The sequence below is a fragment of the Macaca mulatta genome, chromosome 11 (genome assembly GCF_049350105.2).
Source record: "Macaca mulatta isolate MMU2019108-1 chromosome 11, T2T-MMU8v2.0, whole genome shotgun sequence".
NCBI lineage: Eukaryota > Metazoa > Chordata > Mammalia > Primates > Cercopithecidae > Macaca > Macaca mulatta.
In genome coordinates this window covers 82,715,678-82,740,903 of record NC_133416.1, presented here as the reverse complement: position 1 = coordinate 82,740,903, position 25,226 = coordinate 82,715,678, and the positions used below count along the sequence as shown (strand labels likewise).

Below are 25,226 nucleotides of genomic sequence, written 5' to 3'. Positions count from 1 at the left end.
GCTCTTGATCTTTTGAGCAATCTTCAACTTCATAGAAAGTAGGTAGCCCCTGCCCATCTGCTTACTGACACAACGAAAAGCCTTTCTATTACTAAATGCTATCTAGTACTAGATAATAACAGCTGAGATATTGGGAGTTTTATGTAGTGCTACTTTATTGCTTTGGGAACTTAGACAACTCTCTTTTCTGAAAACTGTTTTCACAAAAAAATTGCTTCAAAGGGTTTCAATAAACATCTTCCCATTGTCAGATAGTTCTCAAAATCTTACATCTTGTAATGAATGTGATTATACAAGTTTACATAAGCATCGATAAAAAGAAAAGTCTTTTTCTTTTTACTCCTTGTCCAATATGTACCTGAGATACTTTCTGGTATTATATCATGGAAGCAAAAAATAGCAGTTGATGGAAATATGGTATCAGGGCAAAGAGTGATTTTAGATTTTTAAAACTATATTCATTCAAAAATTATGTCCATTAAAAAAATAATTCCTATAGATATTTAGTTAGAAAGTAAACAAGACTTCTTAGGTTCTGGCCTTATAATCTAAACAGAACGTTTCATTCATGTATCTTATCTGTAAAATTGCATTTTAAATATCTTAATTTTCGTGGAAAATGACCTCGTTTTAATTATTGGTCTTCTGGACTTAGGCATAGCATAGTGCCCTAAAATAGACAATACTCAAAAAACACTTGCTGCATGAGAAAGGATGGAACAAATGAATAAACAAATTTATGATGCTCTCTAATTTCTAACATCAATTCATGTATTTATTCCTAAAGTACCTCCTCTAAACTGAGGCATAACCTCATTTCTAACCCAATGTGGCACACACTGTTGATACTGAGAGATGCAATGCAACTAGCTCCCTGTGGCAAGTCTGTAGGATCCCACAAATTACCAGGAGTCCAGAAGTTCTGGTCCATTCTCAGAAGAATTCTCTAACCAAAGAAAACCAAAATCATGTTATCGCCATCGCTGACGGTTCCAACTGCACCTGAGGACTGCTCTTCACTATCTTACCCTCGAGTTTAAACCCTATATTGAGCACCAACCTGCACCCCCCATCTTAACATCCCATTAAATATCTAATGCATTCTTTGGCTTTCCCATATTAAAATAACTTACTACACACTCAAGCATCAGTTTCTGATTTACCTCACACTGAAACATCTTCTTGTGTTTTGCTAATCTCAAGACTTCTATACAAGTCTACCTGGGAGGACCTAGACAGAATTAGCCCTACAAAAACTAGGAAGGAGGTATCCTTTGCCTTGTGCACATTTCCCTCTTCCCATCTTATCTTCCACCACACTCTCCTTTCAAGCTATAAAACACACTTTTTCTTGACTATATGGTTATACTTTTCAAATATGTGTGTGTGTGTACGTGTGTGTGTTTATGGTAATGCTCCTCTATACACACACAGAGATGCACACACATGCACAGAATATATAGTTATCTTTTTCAAATGTGTGTGTGTGTGTGGATGGTAATGCTCCCCCTCTATACACATACACATATACACACGCATGCACACACACAGACACATATGCACAGATACACATTTAACTTTCAGTGGCTTCCATTCCTCTTAAGATAAACACTGAATCCTAGCAAGGCCTCCATGCCTCTGCGTGCTCTTGTCCCAGCCTACTGTCTCTCTCCCCATTGTCTCTGCCATCCATCCACACTGTATCCTTCAGTTTCTAGAATAAGCCATGCTCTCTCCTACCAAGAGAAGGGTCTTTTAATATACTGCTTTAAAAAATAATTTGTGTTACAATACACATTACCTACAATTCACCTTTTTAACCATTTTAATGTGGACAACTCAATGGCACTTAAGTACATTCACAATGTTGTATAACTATCACCACAATCAAGTTCCAGAGCATTTCATCATCCCCAAAGAAAATCCATACCTACTAAACAGTCACTAGTCATTCCCTCCTACTCCCAGGCCTGGCAACCATTCATCTGACTTCTGTCTCTATGGATTTTCTATCTCTATCTCTATGGACATCATATAAATGGATTTAGACAATACATGGCTTTTTGTGCCTGGCTTCTCTTTCACTTAACACAGTGTTTGTGATGTTCATGTTGTAGCATTTATCGATACTTCATTTCTTTTTATGACTAAATAGCATTCCATTTTACGGATATTGAGCATACTGTTAATTTGCTCAGAATGAGTTTCCATCCTTCTCCTCACCTAGCTGTCTCTTGTTCATCCTTCAACAGTCAGCTCAACGATTACTTCCTCATTGGACTTTCTGAGACCCCGGCCTAGATGAAGTCACAGACTTTTTAAGGCCCAGCTTTCTCTTCTACATAGCTCTTCTCTCAGTCTGTAATTAAACACCCATTTAGGGGTTATTTGACTAATGGCTATCTCCCCAACTGGAATCTAAGATCCATGAGGTAAGAAATCATGTCTATGTTAGTTCCATATCATATTCCCAATAGCTTTTAGAGGGCCTGGTACATAAATAAACTTTTGTCAAATAAATGTTGTTGAAATTATTTCCTAGTAAGAAGTAAATAATTGGCAGCAGCTTACTGTTCCTTCATTCCCAATGATATTTTGAGTTTGAATAGAAATAGAGCTGTCATAGAGAAATTTCATGGTGGAATTTCCCTGGCAGAGAATAAAGGCTGGATTGTTTTGGGGGAGAAACTTCTTCCTGCTCCTGAATTGCACTGCCCGATGCCTATGCCACCTGAAAGATCAGTTCTTGAGTCACCATTTCATTCACTGTAAATATGTACTGCTTCCATTTTATCTGAACTGAAAAACAGGCATATTTGGTTCTATTAACATTCTTATTTCATCACTAGAAAAGTAGTGACCTGCTGTAAGTAATTATCCCTCATCCATCTTTCCTCTCCAATATTTATAATGTAAGCCTGATTGAAATTTGATGGGTTTCTTTGATGTCTGCAACTGAAGGATGCTTTTATTTGTAAATGGGATTGTAATTGTATGTTGGAATGTACCCTTCGTTAACTCAATGGCGCTGTCTTTTCCCAATCTTTGCCTGATATTCGTAATGGGTTTAAAAGTAGTCTTTCCTCTTTCATGCCCTTACGTTACCTCATACATAAACCATATCCTTTGTGCAAGTGTTTGCAGTCTACACAATGCTGTCCTGTTTTGGAGTAATTATATCTGGAAAACAGCCAGTCATTATGTTCTTAAACTGATGGCAAATTCTTCTCTAGTATTTACAGACAGATGACAATTAAATTGAGGCCCTGATACAGTAAAAGCACAATTTAACAAATTTACTTGGTGGCAGCATTTTTATTTAAATTTTGTTTAATTACTCATGAGAAAAATTTTCTCCAGAATGATAGTTTTATGCTCTAAATGAGCTGCCTGATATTTTTCTCAATTAGGCATCAGATTAAGGGACAGTTGTGCCAAGTGAATTGTATCATTTGCATGTAGAATTACTATTATTTCAGTTTTTGTTTATTTTCCAATTGATTATGTCAACCCAAAGAAAATTGGATATTTTTGTTCCAGGTATAGCTGAAGTCCTCTAATGTTTTTTTTTTCTCCCCAGGTGGGGTCAGAGGGGCTAGATATGGATAAAGTTAATCCTAACTTTAGGCTATTCTCTGAAGGTTGAGCTGTGAACATGTAATGACTAAACATAAATATATTTCAAGAAACCTAAAAAATATCAAAAGTGGTTTCTGGCCTCAAGGATTGTCAATAGCCTGATTAATTCTACTAACATAGTAAATTAAAGAGAGATTATTTAGCTAGAGAGGCATTGTCGGAAATGGAGCGCCAGAGGCAAACATTGGTAATTTAGATCTTGGTATTCAAGACTGACTCAGATCTTGGTATAGTCAGCTTAGTAATCAATTCCCAATTGTGTAGGTGGCTACTGGAGTCTCATAAGGTATGTGTTTTTTTTAAATAACACACAAAATCTCATATGTTCTGATCATAACGTGGCATCCCGTGAATCTTATCTTTACGTGGATGGTAAGAGAATGTGCTAGTCAGGTTAATGTGATGGCCCATTCATCTTGGGTGTTGTAATTCTCATTGTATAAATTTAAAGATTTTTCTGCTTTTATATACATCTTTTTGATGTTTGAGCGAAAGAGAAGAATATAATCTAACCGGACCAACTTTGGAATATAGACCAGTTTAAATTTTTAAGCTTGCAAGATTGAGAACAAGGACCTAAACACTGATGAATTCACCAAGAAAAAGTCAACCAGTAGGCATCTCTCTGCCCTGAGAAGGGTCAGCTGTCTCTGCGCACACAGCACTGTCTCTCTTACTGTAGGTCTTCTTTGAATTTATTTATTTTATTCTTTCACTGGCTTCTGTAAGGGGATAGAGAGGCATAATAAGAGTCATACATACACACATACAAAAACTAAACACAACAAAAAGTCTTTAGAATTCAAGGATCCCAAGTTGGAATATTCTTCCTGCCTCTGTCAAATGACATTAGACAAATGACCTTTTTTTTCAATTTCCTCATCTCTTTAAACTTGAAATGCTACCTATCTTTTTATTTGTTTTGAATATCAAATTAAAACTGTTTTAAAAATGTCAGCCTAATGTGAGACTGACATGGAGTAACCCTCAATTATTCATCTGCTTGGCTTTCATTTCATTCATTCTTCCTTTCTTTTTTTGAGATGGCATCTCTGTGGTCCAGGCTGGAGTGCAGTGACACAATCTCGGCTTACTGCAAACGTGGCCTCCCAGGTTCAAGTGGTTTGCCTGTCTCAGCCTTGTGAGCAGCTGGGATTACAGGCACACATCACCACACCTGGCTAATTTGTGTATTTTTAGTAGAGACAGGGTTTCACCATGTTGGACAGGCTGGTCTCAAACTCCTGGCCTCCAGTGATCCACCCGCCTTGGCCTCCCAAAGTGCTGGGATTACAGGTGTGAGCCGCTGAAAAAAGTTGACAGTTATATCCAGTTCTCTGTTTTGGAAAGGTACGATTATAAAATTGTATTTATAAACTCTGATTTTTTTGTTCCTAGAAAGAAACTACAAATAATCACACATATTGGTCACTGGATATTCGCTCCTGTCTAGACTTAGAAAATTAGGAGGTTTTTGCTGTCTGTGGCACTGCAGCCTAGACAAGTATAGAAACAGCCTCAGAGTTGGGGCATGTGCCAGGAATCTCCTGACACTGCAACACTGTGAACATATAACAAAAATACAAAAACACAAAGATAATCACATTCCCACATTCAATTCGGGTATATGGCTTTTGAGTAAGCCTGTCATCTATTTTAAATATGGTCTTTTAATAGACCCTATTTTCTAGTTCTGTTCCCTGAGTAGCCAATTAACAGATCAACATTCTCCTAAGACGCCTGTCTTTCAGGCTTTGGCCAGCACACTATGGTTTTTAAACCCACTCTTAACATATCACCCCATGCCTAAGAAAGAATAACTCATTTCCATTTACTGTAATGGGATAACCCGTGAAAAGACCTATTTAGAGCTGCATGTCAGATACTTTCATTTGCTCAAAGTGGCCTTTCATGCAGAAACATGTTTGGTTTTTTTTTGGAAGATGGAGTGTTCTTCAATGTTGATGTTGGAAGACTCCAAAAGTGAGGTCTGTGGCTTTTATAATTATGCAGGATTTTAGTATAAACCAGCAGGCAGATCTTAGCTAAATCTGCCCCACAGAAAACTGTCTCCAGCCAAATGACCAACTGAAAGGTCAATGTAAATACTAAGATTATTAAGCAATAGCAGTTGAAGAAAGACATTCAGCTGTGGTGGAAGGACTCTTGCAAGGTGAAAAAGAAAAAAGGTTGTTTATGTACTGTTCCTCCACTTCTTCCCAGAAAAGGTTTCTTGAACTTCCTCCTTTTTCACACTGGGGTTTTATTGTCTCACATTGTCTAGAAAGAAAAAAAAAATGGAATTTTTCAGTGGTAACACATCCTTGAAATTTGGGGTTTTAAATTCTCTAACTGCGGCTCCTGCAAGGAAGAACACCAGAGTCTCTCATTATCTTAATGGCTTCCCTCTGCTGCTGGGCATGGGCCTCATTATAGCTTGGAGTCTCTTTAGGGACTGTGCAGGTGCCTTTTTTTCAGTTCAGGTGGGCAGGGTGGAAGTCATGCGTAGAGCACACTCCAAAAAAGAGCCCAAACTGCTCCACTGACTTCCCCATGCACACTCTTGGAGTTATTTCCACTAATAAAAGCAGAATAGAACATGTACCAAATCAAGCCATCAAACCATTGATTATATCTACTGAATGTCAGAGAACGTGCTATTTATTGCATACATAGCATGTATTAGCTAAGATGATGCTCGTTAGCTAATGAAAGCACATTATCGTTCATCTCAACCCCACACCTGCTCAAGAGGTCTCTGGGGCTGTGCCCTCATTTCCTATTGCTGCTGTTTTCATATCTTTAGATTCAGTACTTCCCCATCTCTGAAGTGACTCCATGTGGTACTTGTGTGTTTGTATGTGAGCATGTATTTTATATCTATATATCTATATATCTATCTATGTATCTATCTCTTTATATTTTAAGCACAGATTCCAAGGCAATTCTCTTATGGACATCTTCTCCTGGATCTCCCAAACTGAACTCAGTATCATTCATTCCCTCTCAAATATTCCTTTCTTCTTATGTTCCATGTCTCCGTATAGCACACTGTCATTCACTCATCATGTTTGCTTTGTTCGCTTTTCACTCTCCAAATCCCATTTCTGACCACCTTATCTGCTCCCCACGGAATCATCACATTGCTCAATTCATTTCCACTGGGACATTTATCACTGATTTATACTATTGGGTTAATTGCTGGTTTACTTTGTGTCATCTGTCTCTTTTCTCTAGAATATGAGCCTCGAGAAGGTAGAGTTCTTTTCTGTGTTATTCCCTACTGTGAACCTAGAACAATGCCTAGAACATAGGCATTGTTACCTATAAACCCTGTAAAAGTTTATTAATTACATGAATGAATCAAAAACTCTCATTGATGCTATTGCTTTAATGTCTTGCAAATCACTTTTTAAAATCCCTGTTGCTGCCACCCTAGTTAAAGCCAGTATATTTCTCGTATCTGTGACTGCAATAGCCTCTGAGCAGAGATTCTTGCTTCCACTCTCATCCTTCTCTAGATTGTTATCTGCCTAGCAGGCTGAAGTCTTTCTAAACTGCAAACTGGCTCCTGTCATTGGTCTCCTTAAAACTCTTAAGTAGCTCCCCATTACAATCCACTTTGCAAACTTTTCCACAAGCATTTCCCCAATGGCAAAGGAGAGAGCAGGCCTGGGATCTGAAGTTACCTGTCACAAGTACAAAATATCTTAGGAGTTTTATAATTTATCTTACAAATGTATGCAGATTTTGCACTCTACTTCTTTAGTAATAAATATTTTAAATTACTCACCACTTAGCAAAAACAATGCTCCAGGAAGATATTTCTTGTTTATCCTGTGGTTTTGCAATATGGACACCAGGATATCAAAGTCTGAGAAAGGCAAAAACAGATTAAGATTAGATAAATTACTTTGATGCATAAAGCCCTTCAAAACCTGGTACATGATTCTCTCTCCCTTCTCACCTTTTGCTATTCTCTCACACCCACCTTCCCCAGACTGGCTCATCTCAGTGCCGCCCTCCTCTCTAAGACTGCTTTAGGTCTCCCTTTTGTGTTTCCCCTCAGGATCCTGTGCCTTGTCGTCTGCACATGATCAGTCCTTATTGTTTATCTCTGTGTCTGTAGCACTAACTTTGAGGAAAGGAGATGCGTTATGTTCATTATTAGCCAAACCTGGTCCAGTGCCTGGTAGATCTCAAACACACAATAAACATCTATGGAATGAATTAGTGAATGAGTCAATGGATTACCAATTATTCCAAGTAAGTGCTCATTTGAAGCTTTAAGGATGCTGATATCTGAGATTAAGCGACATTCTATTTCAGTAGCCTTCCCCCATCTGGTACTCCATCCTTCCCAATACATACATGTAAGAAGAGAAATTTATTTAGGGTTGATTTGATTGATAAAGAATTGAAAACTGCGATAATGTCTAGGACCAAAGCAGTGATTCAAATTTACTAAGAGACATGTAAAGTTCAAAGAATGATCCTTTTTCCTGGAAACTGGAAGGGATTTTTGAAAGCACAAGGACTCCCTAGCATGAAGCAGCAATTAAAGAATGGATATTTGGTAACATCATTGTTTCTGATTTAGATGGCAATCAAATATTTGCAAAGGTTTCAGAGGAAAGTTGAGCCCATGTTTAAGAAGATACTCAACCTCGTTCCATTTGTCATAGAGAATCATAACTCATCTATCCACCTATCTTTTCTGACATTTACTATAAAATGTTGTCACTGGGACTGTAACATCTAATTGGCCAGGCTATTTGAATGATCTGATGAGCTAGTTTTAGGGTTCAATGTGTCATTAAAAAAGAAACCAGACTTTTCTAGTGGAGTACAACTAGTGGAGCCTCCATAACTTCAAAGTCTCTTAGAATGGTTTTGGCCAAAGTCAAACATCCTCTGCATTTTATAAAATTTTTGGTTATGCGTGACAGATGCTCAATGGGAAAGTTCTGCAGATGGAATCTTTCTATAGAGGGAAGTGGTTTGCTCTTATTAAAAAGTCTGAATGGGGACCAGAGAGAGAATGAAGAGGAAAAGGAAGTCACAGAAAAAGTTCTGGCTGCAAGGCCATCCCTAGGCACCTGACAACATAGAGCAGTTGGCAGAGGACTGAAGTTAAGCAGCTGAGTCCCGTCCTCTGAGAGCTTACAGTCCCCAACCAACTGACTCAAATACATGATTAAACAGCACTTGGCCAACTATACAAGTATTGAACCATAGCCAAAATAGGTTTTTTTAAAAATAAATTCAAATTAAAATGCTTCCCACTGCAGTATGGAATATAATTGAGGTATCTTCTTTTCAACTGGTTAACAATGGATCCTTCCTGAAATATTCAACCCTTCACTGGCTTAGAAGGTATTCTTTTTTATTTATCAGATATGATTTGGGGGATGTTTAACACATGGGACTCATGGTTTAGTGTGTTTTCCAATTTTGTTGCAGTGTTTCCAGTCAGGACAGCCTTAAAGGAAGCATTGCATATTTTATTAATTAATTAGTCATAATGAATTCTTTATTTCTGGTGTTGGCAAAGGCTGAAGTAGTCTGTTTGGCTATTGTTACACAGCCTGGTTTGCAGGCATTTCCTCCTGAGATTGCCAAGGGCGGCTGCCAGGGGGTCACAGCAATTCCTTCAGCCAGTACTGTCCCTTTCCCAGACACACGTCTCTCCTTTCAACCCACAAGTGAGGATGCAGCAGAGTGGGCCTGGGCACGGGCTTCACCCCAAACACAGCCAGAACACTTTGTTTTTAATCTGACCTTTTCAGATGAGTTTTTTTTTTTTTTTTTAAGTGTTCTATATCTGAAAAGGTTTTGGAAAACTACTCAATAAATAGAAGATAGATAGATAGGTGGATTGATAGATCGTATAAACAGAATATTATATTCTACAAAAGCTGCTGCTTCCCCATAAGGCTTTGTGAATTTAAACTCCTCCTTCATCAACACCAAATATTAAAGATACTACTTCGTACTGACCTGGTGCGGTGGCTCACGCCTGTAATCCCAGCGCTTTGGGAGGCCTGGGTGGGCGGATCACTTGAGGTCAGGAGTTTGAGACCAGCCTGGCCAACATGTTGAAACCCTGTCTCTACTAAAAATACACAAATGAGCTGGGCGTGGTGGCAGATGCTTGTAATCACAGCTACTCATGAGGCATGAGAATTGCTTGAATCTGGGAAGTTGCAGTGAGCAGAGATCACACCACTGCACCACTCCAACCTAGGCGACAGCCAAGACTCCATTTCAAAAAAAAAAAAAAAAAAGACTCCATTTCCAAAAAAGAAAAAAAAAATTACTTCTTACTAAAATAAAAAAGAATAATGACTCCCAAATACCTAGTGTCTATCTGTTCCTCTAAATTAGGGGTTGTGCTTAAATTTACTAAATTTATATGTTTATTTCAGATAAATTAGGCTGAAAACCTTTGTTCATATCAGTACTCTACAAGTGACTTCCATTAATTTATTTTGTGAAGGAAATTAAAACCTGTGACCATGACATGTAAATTCATTGAAATTAAATGCAAATAAATCCAGTCTTGTTATGTTCTTCTGTTTCAAGACTGAGGTTATTGACTGACACATAACGTTGAGAATCCATTTCCCAAGCACTTTGATTGACAGGCAAGACAACACAACAGCAGAGAGCTGGCTGCCTGTTTAAAAGCCGTGCTCCAAATACAGGCTATGTTGATAGAATTGACTGCTGCATTTTTCTGCTTTCTGGTGAGAAGATAATCCTCTACCTTCTATTTACAGGATATTAATTTTAAGTACCTGTGAAATGAAGTTCTTAAAACCTAAGATTCCCCAAAACTCCAGTTATCAACAAGGTTATATAGGAATCCAAGCCAGGCATTTGGAGTAGATGCTGAGATCTCCTCTCCCTCACACCTTTGCTGACCCCAGCTACCTGCAATCTTGCCAGAACCATTCTGGAGGTGAGGTGATCCTTTTTATTTGTAAAAGATCTAGTAAAGTATACAACAGTTTATTCTTTTAATTTTAATGGCAATTTACATACATACATACTTGTGTACTTCATAATCAACTTTCTTTTAAAATATGTGAATTCTTTGTAGGAAATGTTTCAATTTAAAAAATTAAATCCTTTATGAATATAAATTTAATATTCATTTCCTTCAACTTCTTTCATCTGAATTTCTTTCTTCCCATTATCCCTTTTTCTTCTTAGCTAAACCATCAAATGACTCTCCTGCTATTTTACATTTTGCTGATAAGCAGTTCCTGTAATTAATAACCTTATCTTTCTATATATGAAAAAAACAAATTTAATGCATTTTAATAAGGAGGTTGAAAGAACAAGGAGACATTTTATTGCTGTGTTGATTTTGATAAGACTAGAAATAACCTGGTTGGCTGGTGATGGCATATTGATGTTGGTTGCATTTGTGCACACATTTTTGGTTACTCTTGCTGTTTGTACTTCAGTATTTCTTATAAATATATTTCTGAATGGGTGTATAATGTAGATTTCTTTAATAAGCAAATCTCACTGAATAATGTGATGGTTTTAGGCCACTTTATCATTATGTATATCTGATTCTAATCTTGTGTTTGCAGTTATCAGCTGACCAACCAACTGGGCTGAGAATCAGATTTGGTTTTAAGACCAGCTCTTCCAAAAAATTGCTTTTAGCCCAAGGAAAACATCCCAATTGCTATTTCCTTATTTATATGTGGAGGTGGAGCACCAGGAGACTACCTAAAAGAGCTCTAATATCTAAACCAGAGCTAGTATTCTACGACTCCAGCTAATTCATTAAAAAAAAAAAAAAAAAAAAAAAAAAATCCTGCGTTAGGCTTTTAAAGTTGAAGATCCTTTGGAATGTGAATAATCAGGTCTCTCTCTGGGGTCGAAATTTTGTACATCCCAAATAAAGGCTGAATAAAGCCTATTCCTTTGAAATTAGTGACGTTTATGAGCTCATGAAGGATCCATAACAGAAAGAGCTCTGTGACGGGCATCAGGGTTGTTCCCGCCCTTGTTTCCTGTCCACCCACACACTAATCCCGTGATGTGGTTACATCTGTAATTTCATTCTGCAGAGAGGAAAACTGTGTTGTACAGAGTGGTTAGTTGTCTCGGGCAGGGCCGGAGAGGGTCACGCAGCTACAGAGGGCTGAACACAATTCTCGATATTCCAGACTGTGGTGATTTTTGTTAGAAATCTTGGAGTCACTTTGGGAGGCCGAGGTGGGTGAATCACGAGGTCAGGAGTTTGAGACCAGTCTGGCCAACGTAGTGAAACCACGTCTCCACTAAAAATACAAATAAAAAAAATAGTGGGGTGGCGGGCGCCTGTAGTCCCAGCTACTCGGGAGGCTGAGGCAGGAGAATGGGGTGAACCCGGGAGGCGGAGCTTGCAGTGAGCCGAGATCGCGCCCCTGCACTCCAGCCTGGGCGACAGAGGGTGACTCCGTCTCAAAAAAAAAAAAAAAGAAAAGAAAAAAAAGAAATCTTGGGGTCACGGTTCCCAGGACTGTGTCCTCAGCTCAGGAGTAGGAAGTGAATAGGAGTGAATACCTAACGCTGCTCAAACACGGCTGTTCTCGCGCTAGCAGAGGGATGGTTGATTGGGTATGGGGGCATCTTCTCCACTAGACTGTAAGCTTTTATATTACCGAGTGTATCCATATATCCTTCAGGGCAGGGAAAAGATTTAAAATTGGTGTAATCTGCTGTAGTACCCAGGACTGTGCTGGGCTCCCCAATATTTTTCAATTCTGTGACACTGTAGGCAATCAATATAAACAGGAGATGAGGGTAACAGTGGAAGTAGAAAGGGGTCAGATGTGAGAATGGGGAAGTAGAGGGTACTACACCCACCTCAGTTCAGTAAAACAGAGCCCCTTCCACTGGCTGATTGGTGAATCACCGGGGCTGGCTCCAGGAACAATGAGAAGTCTTGGATTTGGTGCCCTTCGGTGAAATCGTATTCCTCCTCTTCCTTACTGGCATCAGCGCCTTTTGAAAAGCATGAATGCTGAGTTAATCCTTCAGGGTCCCGATAGTTCTTGTTCAAGTAAAGTTCAAGGCCAGGGACTGTCTTTAATTATGGCTTAAGGAAACAATGCCTCCCTTTTGACACTCTATGTGGTTAGTGATACTCTTGCTTGAAGATTCATGCAGGTAAAACCAAAAGGGGTTTCTATAGTATTTAAATCCATCTTCAAACACCACTAACCACTCCCTCTCCAATACTCATCTCCTGCTTCCAAGGGCAAAACTTAACCATCAAATAACATCACATATATGTTTTGGGCCTTGTGTTTTGTACCCTACAACATGTATGACTATTCTACTGATGAGAGAAAACAAAATGTTTATGTAAATAAGTTTTTAATCACTAAATTCTAATGATAATCAAACCAAAACAACAGATTATTTTTCTGAGCATTTGGTCACAGCTTCAACAAAAATTCTTTCTTTAAGAGCTTATTGTAAAAGGATTTCACCTGCATTTATAAAGATGTCTTCTTTCATTTATTCTTTGGCAATTCTGATTAGTAAATTTTACTGGCATTTCTCTTTTGCTGTGCTCAGCAAGTTAATACAGCATCATCATTGATTTCTGCCACATGTTACAGCAAACATACTTATTTCTCTTTTTTTCTGCCAAAGAAATAAAATCTTTATGTGCTCTGCACGTGGGTTAGGGGAGCTAACAATGGGCTGATTGTTCCAGTCTTGGTGCTGCCTAACCTTGGAGGTAAGGACTGTTACTCTTTCAAGCACTGTCCTCTAGTGTGGAAAATAAATATTAGCACTTTTACAGCAAGCATTGCTGCTCAAGAACTGCTGCTTGATAAGTGCGTGCCTTCCACCAGCACACTCAGTGCTTTTCCTGGGAAGGTATTGACTCCTAACCACATGAGTTAAAGTAATTCTTAGTGGGACAATTACTGGCAACACATGCACCTTTACCTAACAGTGTTAGGTCATCAGAAACCACTGAGTAGATGAAAGAAATGGGCTTGTAGTGCAGCATAGATCCATCAGCTTGTGATAAAATGCAGGGGAAAAAAAGGGGGGGGGGTGAGGGCACAGTTCATCTATTTTTAAAAATTAGTATTTCAAAAAGAGTACTGGCCAGGCATGGTGGCTCATGCCTATAATCCCAGCACTGTGGGAGGCTAAGGTGGGTGGATCATCTGAGGCCAGGAGTTCGAGAACCACCCCGGCCAACATGGTGAAACCCCATCTGTACTAAAAATACACAAAAATTAGCCTGGCGTGGTGTCGGGCACCTGTAATCCCAGCTACTTGAGAGGCTGAGGCAGGAGAATTGCTTGAACCCAGGAGGCAGAGGTTGCAGTGAGCGGAGATCATGCCATTGCACTCCAGACTGGGCCACAGGGTAAGACTCCAGTATAAAAAAAAAAAAAAAAAAAAAAAAAAAAAAAAAAAAAAAAAAAGTGCTATCATTTTTGACAAACTGGCTATTCTGAAATTAATTTCTGTGTGAAGCACACATACACATTTCTTTGAATCCTTGTATAACTCAGCTCTGACTGGCTGTTTAATGGAGTGGTTCTGGCTATCCACATTTTCCAGGTTATTATCTCTTAATTTCATTTAGTATGATGCCTGGCTTTGAAATCATGGGTAAATATTCAACAATGTCTGTTGGGTAAGATTTTAGGCAACTAGATTCAGATAGACCTGGGTTAAGCATTCATTGGCTAGTTGGCCTTTCTAAGCTTCAGTTTCCTTTACGGTAAAATGGAGATCATAATAGTGCTTTCTTTCCTTAAATAATTTATTTTATGAACCTATGAGGCTTGAAAAATATTTAACATAGTGTCTGGATCTTCACAAACACCAAATAAACATTAGAAATTATTTTATATATTTTTGCATTTTTTTTGACATGGCCTCTAGAAAACTTTCTATCCACCATTCAAGCCCCAAATGACATTCTTCTAATAAAACATATAGTAGACTATTTACATTCATTACAGAGTTCACTTGTATGAGTTCCTTTTACTGCATTTGAAAAAGCCTTTGCTCAGTGTGCACGTTCAGCTGGACCCGTGCTTCCTAGCTTCCACTGAATTTTTGTGTTTGACGCCTCCTTAGGGGACAGTTTCATATCAGGTGTCATTTCACATTAAGAAGCCAAATTTTGTGGCTGCTTATATACACTCAAGAGTATGAACACAGTCAAGTTGACTGTTATTGTTGTCAGTTCCCAAAATAGTGACCCGACCTCCATGCCCAAAGGAGCATAAACCACAGCCTTGTAAAAGGGGTACTCATGGGAAGCTAAGGTTGGGGGATAATCTGCAAAACACTCATACCTTTCATTGCTTCACAGATTATATCCAATGTCCTTCAAGGTTATAAAAATAGTTTACAGAGCATCTCTACCATAAACTGTTCTGTCCTTCCATGAAAGAGGCCAGTTGTGTAGCTGGAAATGTTTCTGCAAGACTACGGTGGCTGACGGGAGATTCAGCATAGCCAAGCCCTTGATACAAACCATCTGCTTTTCTCTGAATGGTGTCCTTGAGTCTTCGTTCTTGCTCGGTGTCCTGTGAAGGGAGCTGAAGCTGCTGCCACCTGATCCCGGTGTTTCATTACTGCCTGTCCCTGACCTGTGAGTTGACTTTTCATTGTCCTTTCCCTTAAAAGCAAAGCTCAGGTCTCCCTTGCTAGAGAAGGGTGATGGTTGAGGTTAGAATGGGGGTCAAAAATCAACAGAGGAATCCAATTACTTCTTTGCTGAAGCAAACCAAGCACAAATTCTCCAAAGTTAGGTAAACAGACCTATGTGCAAGGTGGGGATAACTGAGTGGAAAGCAAAAGGGAAGAGAAAATGAGGCAAATAACCTCCAAACATGTTTCTCATAACTAATATCCTGGCGCAATTTAGAGAAATGTCAAAGTTTATTATTGCACTTATTAGAGCTAGTGAGCTCCCAAGGTAAATGGAGAACTAAAAGGCCTTCCTAATGTTATATTAATTCTTATTTTAAAAACTGAGGACTTCATGTCTTCTGACCAGCATGCAGCACATTCATGGAAACTAAACTCTTACTACCACATGTGTTTTTATTTTTAAAAAACAAAGTGAGAACAGGTTAACACTTCAAGCTTTCCTCAAGCAAAGTGTTGGACTAGTTCAGATGGTTTTTGAGAAAGTAACTGCTCTTCCTTGGACATTATAGGCAGGACTATTCTAGAAGAAAAATCCGCTTTGAATCACATAACTAGTATTGTTTTCCATAGAGCAAAAGTAGTTATGAAGATGGGCAAAGGACTAGATTTAAAGAATCATCATGAACCTTTTATTAGAAATCTCTAATAAGGAGGAATAATATTGATTCTGACAATATTTTTTTCAGAAGGTGACAAATGAGTTGTTGACAGGATAGTGAACTTCATCCTAGTTATTTAAATTAACATTGGTATAGTTTTCTTTACACTGGCAGCTTATAATTTAATTGTGCACATGACAAGTATTTTCTCAAAGACGTATTACGTGCTGAAAATGATGATGAATTATTTAAGTATAGAATTCACTCAAATGTCACCTGGTGCTTCTGATCTACTAAGAGTTGTTGGATGCGAAAGGTAGTAAGATACCTGCGTGTACATACATAAAGCCCGAAGTTCAACAAGTAACACTTCTCTGCCTCATGAACCTCTGTCATCTCTCTGATGAAAAATATAGAGAGAAGGCAATAAACTGCAAATGTTATGACTACATTTCTGAAGCCTCCTTACCAGATCACATCCTGTCTGAGAGAGAGCATCAGGGATTTGTGCACATGGAGTCATGCAGCAGGTGAACCCAGGTCAAATGTAACATCACTATTTATAGCTGTGATTTCAGATCCCTTCACCGGTATCCTCTTAAATTGACCTTTGTGATATTATAATAAAATGGGAATAGTATTTCATCAAATTTAGAAGCTATTATAAGTTGTTGACTTCTTCTGAGGATGCCTGAAGCTTCTTCTTGTGGTGGTTGACTTCTGAGGCTGCTTGAAACTTTTGTTGCCATTAGGTTTCAGAGAGCCATTTAAGGTGTACAGCTAAAAATGCATCTTGCAGAAGTGAAGCTAGGATACACAATTCAAGAGGCAGCTCCTCATACATTTACACTATTCACTCAGCCAGCAAATATTTATTGAATGCTTACTATGTGCCAGTTACTACTCTAAGTTGTGGAGATATTACAGTGAATTAAAAAAAAAAAAAAGTATCTTCGCCCTTATAGACTCATGTTACACTGTCGTTGTTTAAATAAAATAATCCCCTCCCCTCAAACACACACAAACTTTTAGGTAATTTCCACACTGTATTGCCAAACTGTATGTGCCTTAGGTGGGGATCCATTTGGCTACAAGTAAGAAAAAAATTTGACCAATCGTGGTTTAAACAAATAGGGCTCTCCCTTTTCACTTGGTATAAAGTCTGTATGCAGAGCGTCAGGAGGCTTATACAGCAGCTCAACTGTGTCATGGGGGATTTAGTTTTTTTCTGTCTTAATACTTTGCCATGCATAGCATGATGGTTGTTTGTCATAGTTATAGGATAGTCGCTATAACTCCTGGCACTATGTCTGTACTCACAGCAAGGAGAAAGGGAAATGAGTGTCTAGTCTTTATTTAAAGAGGGAAATAAAATTTTCACAAAAAAATTTCTAACATATTTCAAATTATGCGTCATTGACAAGACTGTAGCACATGACTACCCACATCTGCAAGAGAGGCTGAGAAAGTGAGTATATGGTATTTATAGCCTCCATAGTGAAGGTAATCAAGAAAAGAACAGGGTTGGGAATGGGTGTTAAGTTAGCTAATCTAGAGTGTAGTTTATATTGATTACAAAAACAAAACAAAGCAAAATAGAAAATCCAATGTCATTTAAACAAAAGCTGATTCATTTTTACATCTGTTAATTTTCTTAATGAGTGACTGAATGCATGAATGCCTTGTCAAAGTACACAATGTCCTGTAAAAGCCTCAATAATTGAATAAATGAATGAATGGCCTAATACGACTGGCACAGGCAAAAGATTGTCTTCAACTCTTGATGGACAATTGTTTTGGCTATTTCTACTACTTCAATTGCTGATTTCAGTAAAAATTATCAACAAGCCTGAATATAATCTTAATTATTATCAAAGTTAGCATGCTTTAAAAAGTTCCACTCAATAGTCATTTATTAAACAATGACTATAAGGTAAATACTGTACTAATCCTGAGAGTTGCATAGAAAAATAAGACAGTATTTAGGCTGTGCGCAGTGGCTCACGCCTATAATCCCAACACTTTGGGAGACCGAGGTGGGTGGATCACAAGGTCAGGAGTTCGAGACCAGCCTGACCAACATGGTGAAACCCTGTGTCTACTAAAAATACAAAAATTAGCTGGGTGTAGTGGCACGCACCTGTAATCCCAGTTACTCAAGAGGCTGAGGCAGGATAGTCACTTGAGCCTGGGAGGTGAAGTGAGCCGAGATCACACCACTGCACTCCAGCCTCAAAAAAAAAAAAAAAAAAAGAAAAAGAAAAATAAGATAATATTTCTATGTCAAAAGGTAAATGCTCAAGAAGAAACAGATAAGCAGATCTGCACATAGTGGGACAACTAACTCTGCCTGGGGGAGTCAGAAACGTTTTCAAAAAGAGTTGTGTATATGCTTTTCTGTTGTGTGTGGAGAAGGAGATGAAACAGAAAAGGAAGACGAGGAAAGAGACAGATATAGGCTTTTTCAGGTGAAAGGAATAGCATGTCAATGTCACAAAGGCATGTGAGTACACATTAAGTAAGGGTAACACTTTGGTATAGCTCTGTGGCATGGTACAATGTTAATGAATGTCAGAATCATGCATACCTGAGTTTGAATCCCAGTTTAGGTTCTTTTTTGTTGTGAGACCTAGTAAGCTCCTGAATGTCTCAGTTTCCTCATCTCTAAAATGGGGATAAAATATCCATTTACTTGCATCATAGAGAATTTGGAGCATAAAATGCCATGATACATGCACAAGAGCTATGATGCCTGACACAAAGATAATATCAGTGTCTGTATCTGTTGTTGTTATCATTATCATAATAATTACCAAAACAATGTTGTGTTTTGAGAGTAATGGGAGACAAAGAAGGAAATGTCTGGAAGTATAGGTCATGAAGAACGCACGGCAAGGCGTTACTAAGGTATTAGAAAATATAGCCACAAATTTCTCACAACCCTGTAGACATCCTCTTTGCAATGTAATGTTGCTGTTCCTTCCTTCAGGAGGTAAAATCTATTTCTCCAACATCTTGAATCTGGGCTGGTCTTATGATCTGTTTTGACGAATAAAATGTGGCGGAGGTGACATTGTGCAATTTATGAGCTGAAGCCTCAAGAGGCATTTCCAGCTTTCAGTTTTACCATCTTAAAATCCAGCTGCCTTACGAGAAGATCCCAGCCAGCTTGCTGGAAAGCCCATGCGGAGGGGAACTGAGGCACACTAGCTGAAAGCCCTAGTCAACTGCCATCTGGGACCAGCTAGTAGCTAGGTGAACTGCCACCTGACCACAAAATACATAAGTGAGCCCAGCAATACCCCAGGGAGCAGGGACAAAGTATCTCAGCTGATCTCTTCTTCAACTGCCAAACCCAGAATTGTGAGCAAATACATAGTGACTGTTTTAAGCTACTGAGTTTTGGGTGTTTTTTTTATATGGCAATAAATAACCGAAAGAGAAGCATAACAAGTTCTACTTTACCTAGGAGATAAGAAACAATCTTCCAAAGATTTTTAACAAGGCAATGACCTCAACAGATTTTTATTTTAGGAATTTCACCCAAATGCCAGCATAGAGGGTTCATTGAATAATGTTACTGAAAACAAGTACAGAAGATACAAGGTATTAGGAGTAATAGTTAAGTAAAACTTGATGAAGATCTGGGCGATGGTAGAATAGCAAGAAAAAAGCTACTTGCCTGAATGAGGAACCTCAGAAATGCCCTGCACTCTTCATTGAATGCTCTGCAGAATCCTTCCTAAAATTCTTAATACTTTTTGAACAAAGAGCATGCAGTTTTACTTTGCGCGGAGCCCCGAAAATTATGTAGCTGGTTCCAAGGAAGGAATTCACGGAAACTGAGTTTCAGGCCTGACATATTAGGAGGTAAAAAGAATCTGACTCAGTATGTTCTTGGTTGTGGCAGTTTTGAATTGTATAGCCACCAAGACTCTCAGGTTTGTGAATGTTTGGATCTCTCAGTGGCAGTCAAGCTTTGATTACTCTGAGGCTAAAATCAGTGGCAGTTCCACACAACAGAAACATCAAGAAAAGCATTTCCAATCTTCTCTTTCCTAAGAGCTACCTGAGTGGCCTTGAGTGAATCAACCTTCTCCAGCTTCCTCATTCATGAAATGCAGTGCTAATCTTGTCCCTACACAGCCACAGCATTGTGACAATTAAGCAGACATGTGAATGAAGCACTTTAAATTCCCCACAAAGGAATGCATTCAACTAAATAGAGGGACTAAAAATAATTCTATTAACAACCATAATCCTCAGGCAGTGTCCTCAGCTCAGGTCCTTCTGAGGTGGCTATGGCTGCATGCTGTTTAGAATTTCTGAATCAAAATGCCTGACGCTTTTCTGAGAGATAAAGAGAAGACAATAGATAGATAATCATTTGATTGGGCTGGCTATGTGTTTATATGTTATAAACTCCTTTTCCTTTTTATTTTTTTACACTGTCTCATAATTTAAATTTTCTGCTGTATTCAATCATCAAACATTTATTGAACATATTGTTATGTACTGGGCACCATGCTGTGGGCTAGAAAAGGGGAACCAGTAGGGGCCCCTGCCCTCAAGGAACTCGTAGTATATAAATTGGAGATTGATACAAATAAACAACTAGAAAGTAATGTGCCAATGTTAAAAAAAAAAAGTTACAAGCCAAGTGTTAGTGGAAAGAAACCATTTATAGTCTCGAGGGACAGAGAGAATAAAGGCTTCTCTGAAGAAGTAACATTGAGTTTTTAGGATTTCATTCTGGCATGTTAAGAAAAAACATAATCAATATGGAATGAATTTTCAAGATTGAAAAATATATCCAAAATGTGAAAATAACCTTACATTGATAATGCCATATACATAGGGACTTTTTTTTTTTTTCCACCATGCTTCTGAGTTAGTCGTGTATTCTTCATAATTTGATACTGACTTACTATAATACTGATTTGGCAATTGAACCAATGTCAATGAATATTTCTAGTCCCTAAACCTTCTGAGCCTGTTTCTTTTGAAAATAAGATATTTAGAAATAACACACAAGGTTGTTTTAAGATACAAATTCGAACAGACTTTTAAATGAATACATCAGAACTTACACTTGTGAAAATGTCAGAAATTTGAATATGGCTCTTCTGGGAGACTATATTCACATGCTAATGGTGTTACCATTGTTCAAAGCATTTTTTTGCAACCATACTTTAGAACTGACTTAATGATTTGAGGATTTGATAGAATAGGAGAACAACCCAAGGAATGGGGAAAATTCCTCTCTGGGATAAGAAATCCCCTTGGAGACAGAACAATCAGAGTTTGCATCAGAGTGTATAAGCTCATTCTCTCTCTCTCTCTCTCTCTCTCTCTCTCTCTCTCTCTCTTTCTTTTTCTCTGTCTCCCTCAGGTTCTTTATAAGCCAGGCTTTGTTGTACCTACCCAGCCTAGTCTAAAGAATTGCAAGTAGATACAAATGGTAAGGTTATGTGAAATTGTAACCATGAAGCATAATATAAATATCTTCCTTTGAGTATAAACTTGATTTTGGATCTGAGCCAAAAGGCATACAAAGTATTGTCAGGTAAATAAGGTGGATGCTATTTTGGGTCATAAATGACCATTGATTTTTGTCTTCAATTTGTAAATAGATTCCAAAGGTAACTCAACAGGATGACTTTTAAGAAGTGAAAGGACTTTCTTGTTAGTCCGAAGACATGGTATCCCAGCGGGGCATGGTGGCTCATGCCTGTAATCCCAACACTTTGGGAGACCGAGGCAAGAGGATTACTTGAGCCCAGGAGTTTGAGACCAGGCTGGACAACATAGAGAGACCCTGTTTCTACCCAAAATAAAAATTAGCCAGGCACGGTGGTGTAAGACTGTAGTTTTAGCTACTTGTGAGACTGAGGTGGGAAGATCACCTGAGTCCAGGATGTCAAGGCTACAGGGAGCCGTAATTGCACCACTGCACTCCAGCCTGGGCAACAGAGTGAGATCTTGTTTAGAAAAAAAAAAAAAAAATGGAAAACATGGTATCCCAAGATGACTACTTTTGAAACATTACCAATTTAAAAACAATTGTAGTACCAATACTAGAGTCATAATTTATAAGGTGTGTTTTGTATATGATTTTGAAAAATTATCAGTGGTAGAGATTAGTATCGTAAGTCATGTTTACAAAGGAGTGAGCTACTCTAAAATGCTCAATGATACATTTGTATGGACTTTACCATTTAATACGTGCTTTGTACAAATCATCTCATTTGAGCCTAATCACAACACTGTGAGGTATGTTTTAGTTTTATTTTCAGTTTACAGTTGAGGAAATTGAGGATTAGCTGAAAAATGATACTGGGCCAGTTGTTAAACTTCATGAGCCTTAAATTAGCCACAAGGCAGTGTTTCAGTCCCACAAAGCCTGAATCTGAAGTCCTTCCATGCTTATACACATATTTAGACTACTAGATATCTTCATTTTACTGATGAATTTATTAAAGCTATGTCAAATTCGTCTGGATGTCTGGGACTGTCCAAACAGCTGTGTCTTCTCACCTACTCAGGATGCCAGTGATCTGGGTTTATGACATGTTTAAACTCATTTCTTTGTGTCTATGTCTTGGAAAGGGGCTGTTTCCCACCCTAAGGTTTCATCTGGTAGTCACGTGGCATAATGAGTAATGGATTCTTTTCCCCTTTTTGAAGGTATGTAGCATGGCTAGAAACAGAGATTTGACTTGCTCATTTCCAACCTCTTCCTTCAATTGTGCTTAAGCCCTGGCCTTGAAATGAGGCACCTGTTCGTGCTCACATCGCGTGATAAATAGTCAGTAAGGCAGGGTTCCTAATGGACTCCTGGGCCCGCACCAGATTCCCTCTCTATGGTTTGCTAGCCACACCTACCAACTCTCTTGTCTTTTCCATCCTCCTTCTCTTCCTCCTTTTGTCACACACTCTGTCCACAGATGTCAAGTGTAGAAAAAGCCACGTGGTGTTAATGCTTTAGTGCTGGCACAAGTGTACTTCCTGAAGAAGATATGGCCCCTCGCAGAGTTGCTCCGCAGGCTGCCCATCCGTATTTATCACTGCCTAGTGCTGATTCTTGATTCAAATGGCTTGACAACTTTTGAGCTGGCATGATGCCACCCAAGATATCAGTCAACGGGCCATCTAGCCGTATCAAGTGCGGCTGTTAAGGGCAGGAATCCTAGCCAGGAATTTCTAAGCTGCTGTCTGTGAAGAGGTTCTATGCATTTTGGCTGGGGAAAACTTCCAAAAATAAAAACTAGATACAGAGGCCATTTGTTTGGACTTTGTGAAAGAGTTATTAGTCACTGGGGAGAGGGAAAAGACAGCAGAGGAGACAGCATGAAATTAAATCTAATTAATCATTCTGACAAGCAGAGGGAGAACTGAGCCCACTCTTCCCAGAACAATTGTTGGAAACCTAGGAAATGGAAAAAAAAAAAAAAAAAGCATTTAATCTTACTAAATTGTATTTATTTATTCAAAAATTGGAAAGTGCAGATGAAAATAAGTACATGAAAGTAAACGATGTAGTCATCTGAGGAGTATGTACACACTTTCTTAGACTTTAGATGGAAGAGGGTCAAAATGAAGACACTTGTTTCAATCTTTGTAATTGCCTTATTCCACATGATGTTTGCTAATTTAGACCTTCCTGTTGGAGGAGCAAATCCACTGCTCTTTTAAGTCAGGGCTGTGAGTGACTTTGAGGGTCTGTGAAGTCTCTCATCAGGGCATGAGGGGAGTTGATATATACCTTTGTTAAAAGCATGGGCTCTTGAGTCAAATAAAACTGGAATTAATCCTTGCCCCCTCACTGGAAAAATTGTTTTCCTTCTCTATGCCTGTTTCTTTGTCTATTAAAAAGGGCTACTAGTGATTCAACTTCATAAGATTATTTTGAAGAAGAAATAAGAAATTACACAAAGAGCTTCCTGGCATTAATAAGTTCTCAATAAATATTAATGAACATAAAATTGGTCCACTATATACATGACTCACATAGCATAGGAGTTTTTGTGTTTGCCTTGTCTAAATATTCTCATGGCTTTTTATGCCTGTTTTCTTTTTCCTGGTCTCCCTGGGATATGCTGAAGTCACTTCGTGCTGCCTTGTGAAGGCAATTGTTACATTTTTTTTTTTTAATTGAGATCTGGTTGTTAAATACTGCCAATATTTAAAAAGATAAAAGAAACATACAATTAAATAAGTTATATTTGAAACAAAGTTGATAATTGAACCTCTGGCCAATCACCAAATACAAATAATATAAGGTTCCAAATGTGTTCTAAAAGTACGTGAAGCAAGATATGTTTCCTACCAGAGTAAAAGATTCTTTTTGCTTATACAAAGATTCATAAAGAACAAATCTAAGACCAAGATTGATAAGCCAGTTTGTGATTTTATATCTATTCAATAGGCTTTCTTTATAAACAACTGAATATATCTAATTTACTCAGAAACTTTTGAAGTTGAGGCTTGTCTCAATTTTAGTTTGAATGAGTAAAATAATGTATCTCTAGTAAACAGGGGAAAAATGGAAATTTCAGGTTTTTTTCTACTCAATGCTTTATAATACATTAGAGTACTGGGGTGTAAGTAAGAGAGCTAATTAACATTCATCAAGTTATATTTGGTTACATCTATTCTCTTCCTTTCTAGCTGACTTACCTTTCTGGTTCCACAGGTTCTTTTCAGTTTAGGCTCCTTGAGATCCTTTATCCTTACAACCCACCCCTCCCCACCAATCCAGAAAGTACCACAAGGATGAGTTAGAAGTAAGTAAGGAAAACAAAGGAATGCTTTGCAACTTTCTTTCTAACTGATCACTTTTTTCTTGTTTCTTTCTCTCTGAGCCATTAATTTTTACAGAACGGCTATGAGTACTCTTTTAATAAAAGTATGGCTGCATTTTCTAAAATGCACTTAAAGGATAAATGCAGTAGAATTAAAAGTAAACACAAGGTCATGCAGATCCAAAGTGGTTTAAAAGAAAATAAACTGGTAAAGGGACATGCAACGGTAGCATGTCATACAACTTTAGTGTGATAACAGAAGATGTATAGCCTTACCATATCCCTTTTTATTCATGTCCTAGGATTTGTTCATAACTTCAAGAATCAAGATGCAAATCATGTTCATAAAAATTTATCCAAGCATGAAAAGCAGGTTGTGAAAGAAAATGTAAAAAACTGTAAATCCGGTATAAATCAAAATTTAGCCAGCTTCCAACATGTAAATTTTTTTCACAGCAGATTGAGCGGAACATCT

The 25,226-nt window shown here is 38.2% G+C and overlaps 1 protein-coding gene across 3 annotated transcripts in view; it reads left to right on the top strand.

Moving 5' to 3' along the window:
* The window catches only part of KRR1 (KRR1 small subunit processome component homolog), a 286,342-nt gene that overhangs the window by 213,608 nt on the left and 47,508 nt on the right, over positions 1-25,226 (top strand). For all 3 annotated transcript variants that reach the window (XM_077953079.1, XM_077953077.1, XM_077953078.1), the window contains one exon: positions 10,422-10,603. In XM_077953079.1, coding sequence (XP_077809205.1) covers positions 10,531-10,603 — 73 coding nt within the window. In that variant the 5' untranslated portion in view covers positions 10,422-10,530. The remainder of the gene's footprint in view (positions 1-10,421; positions 10,604-25,226) is intronic.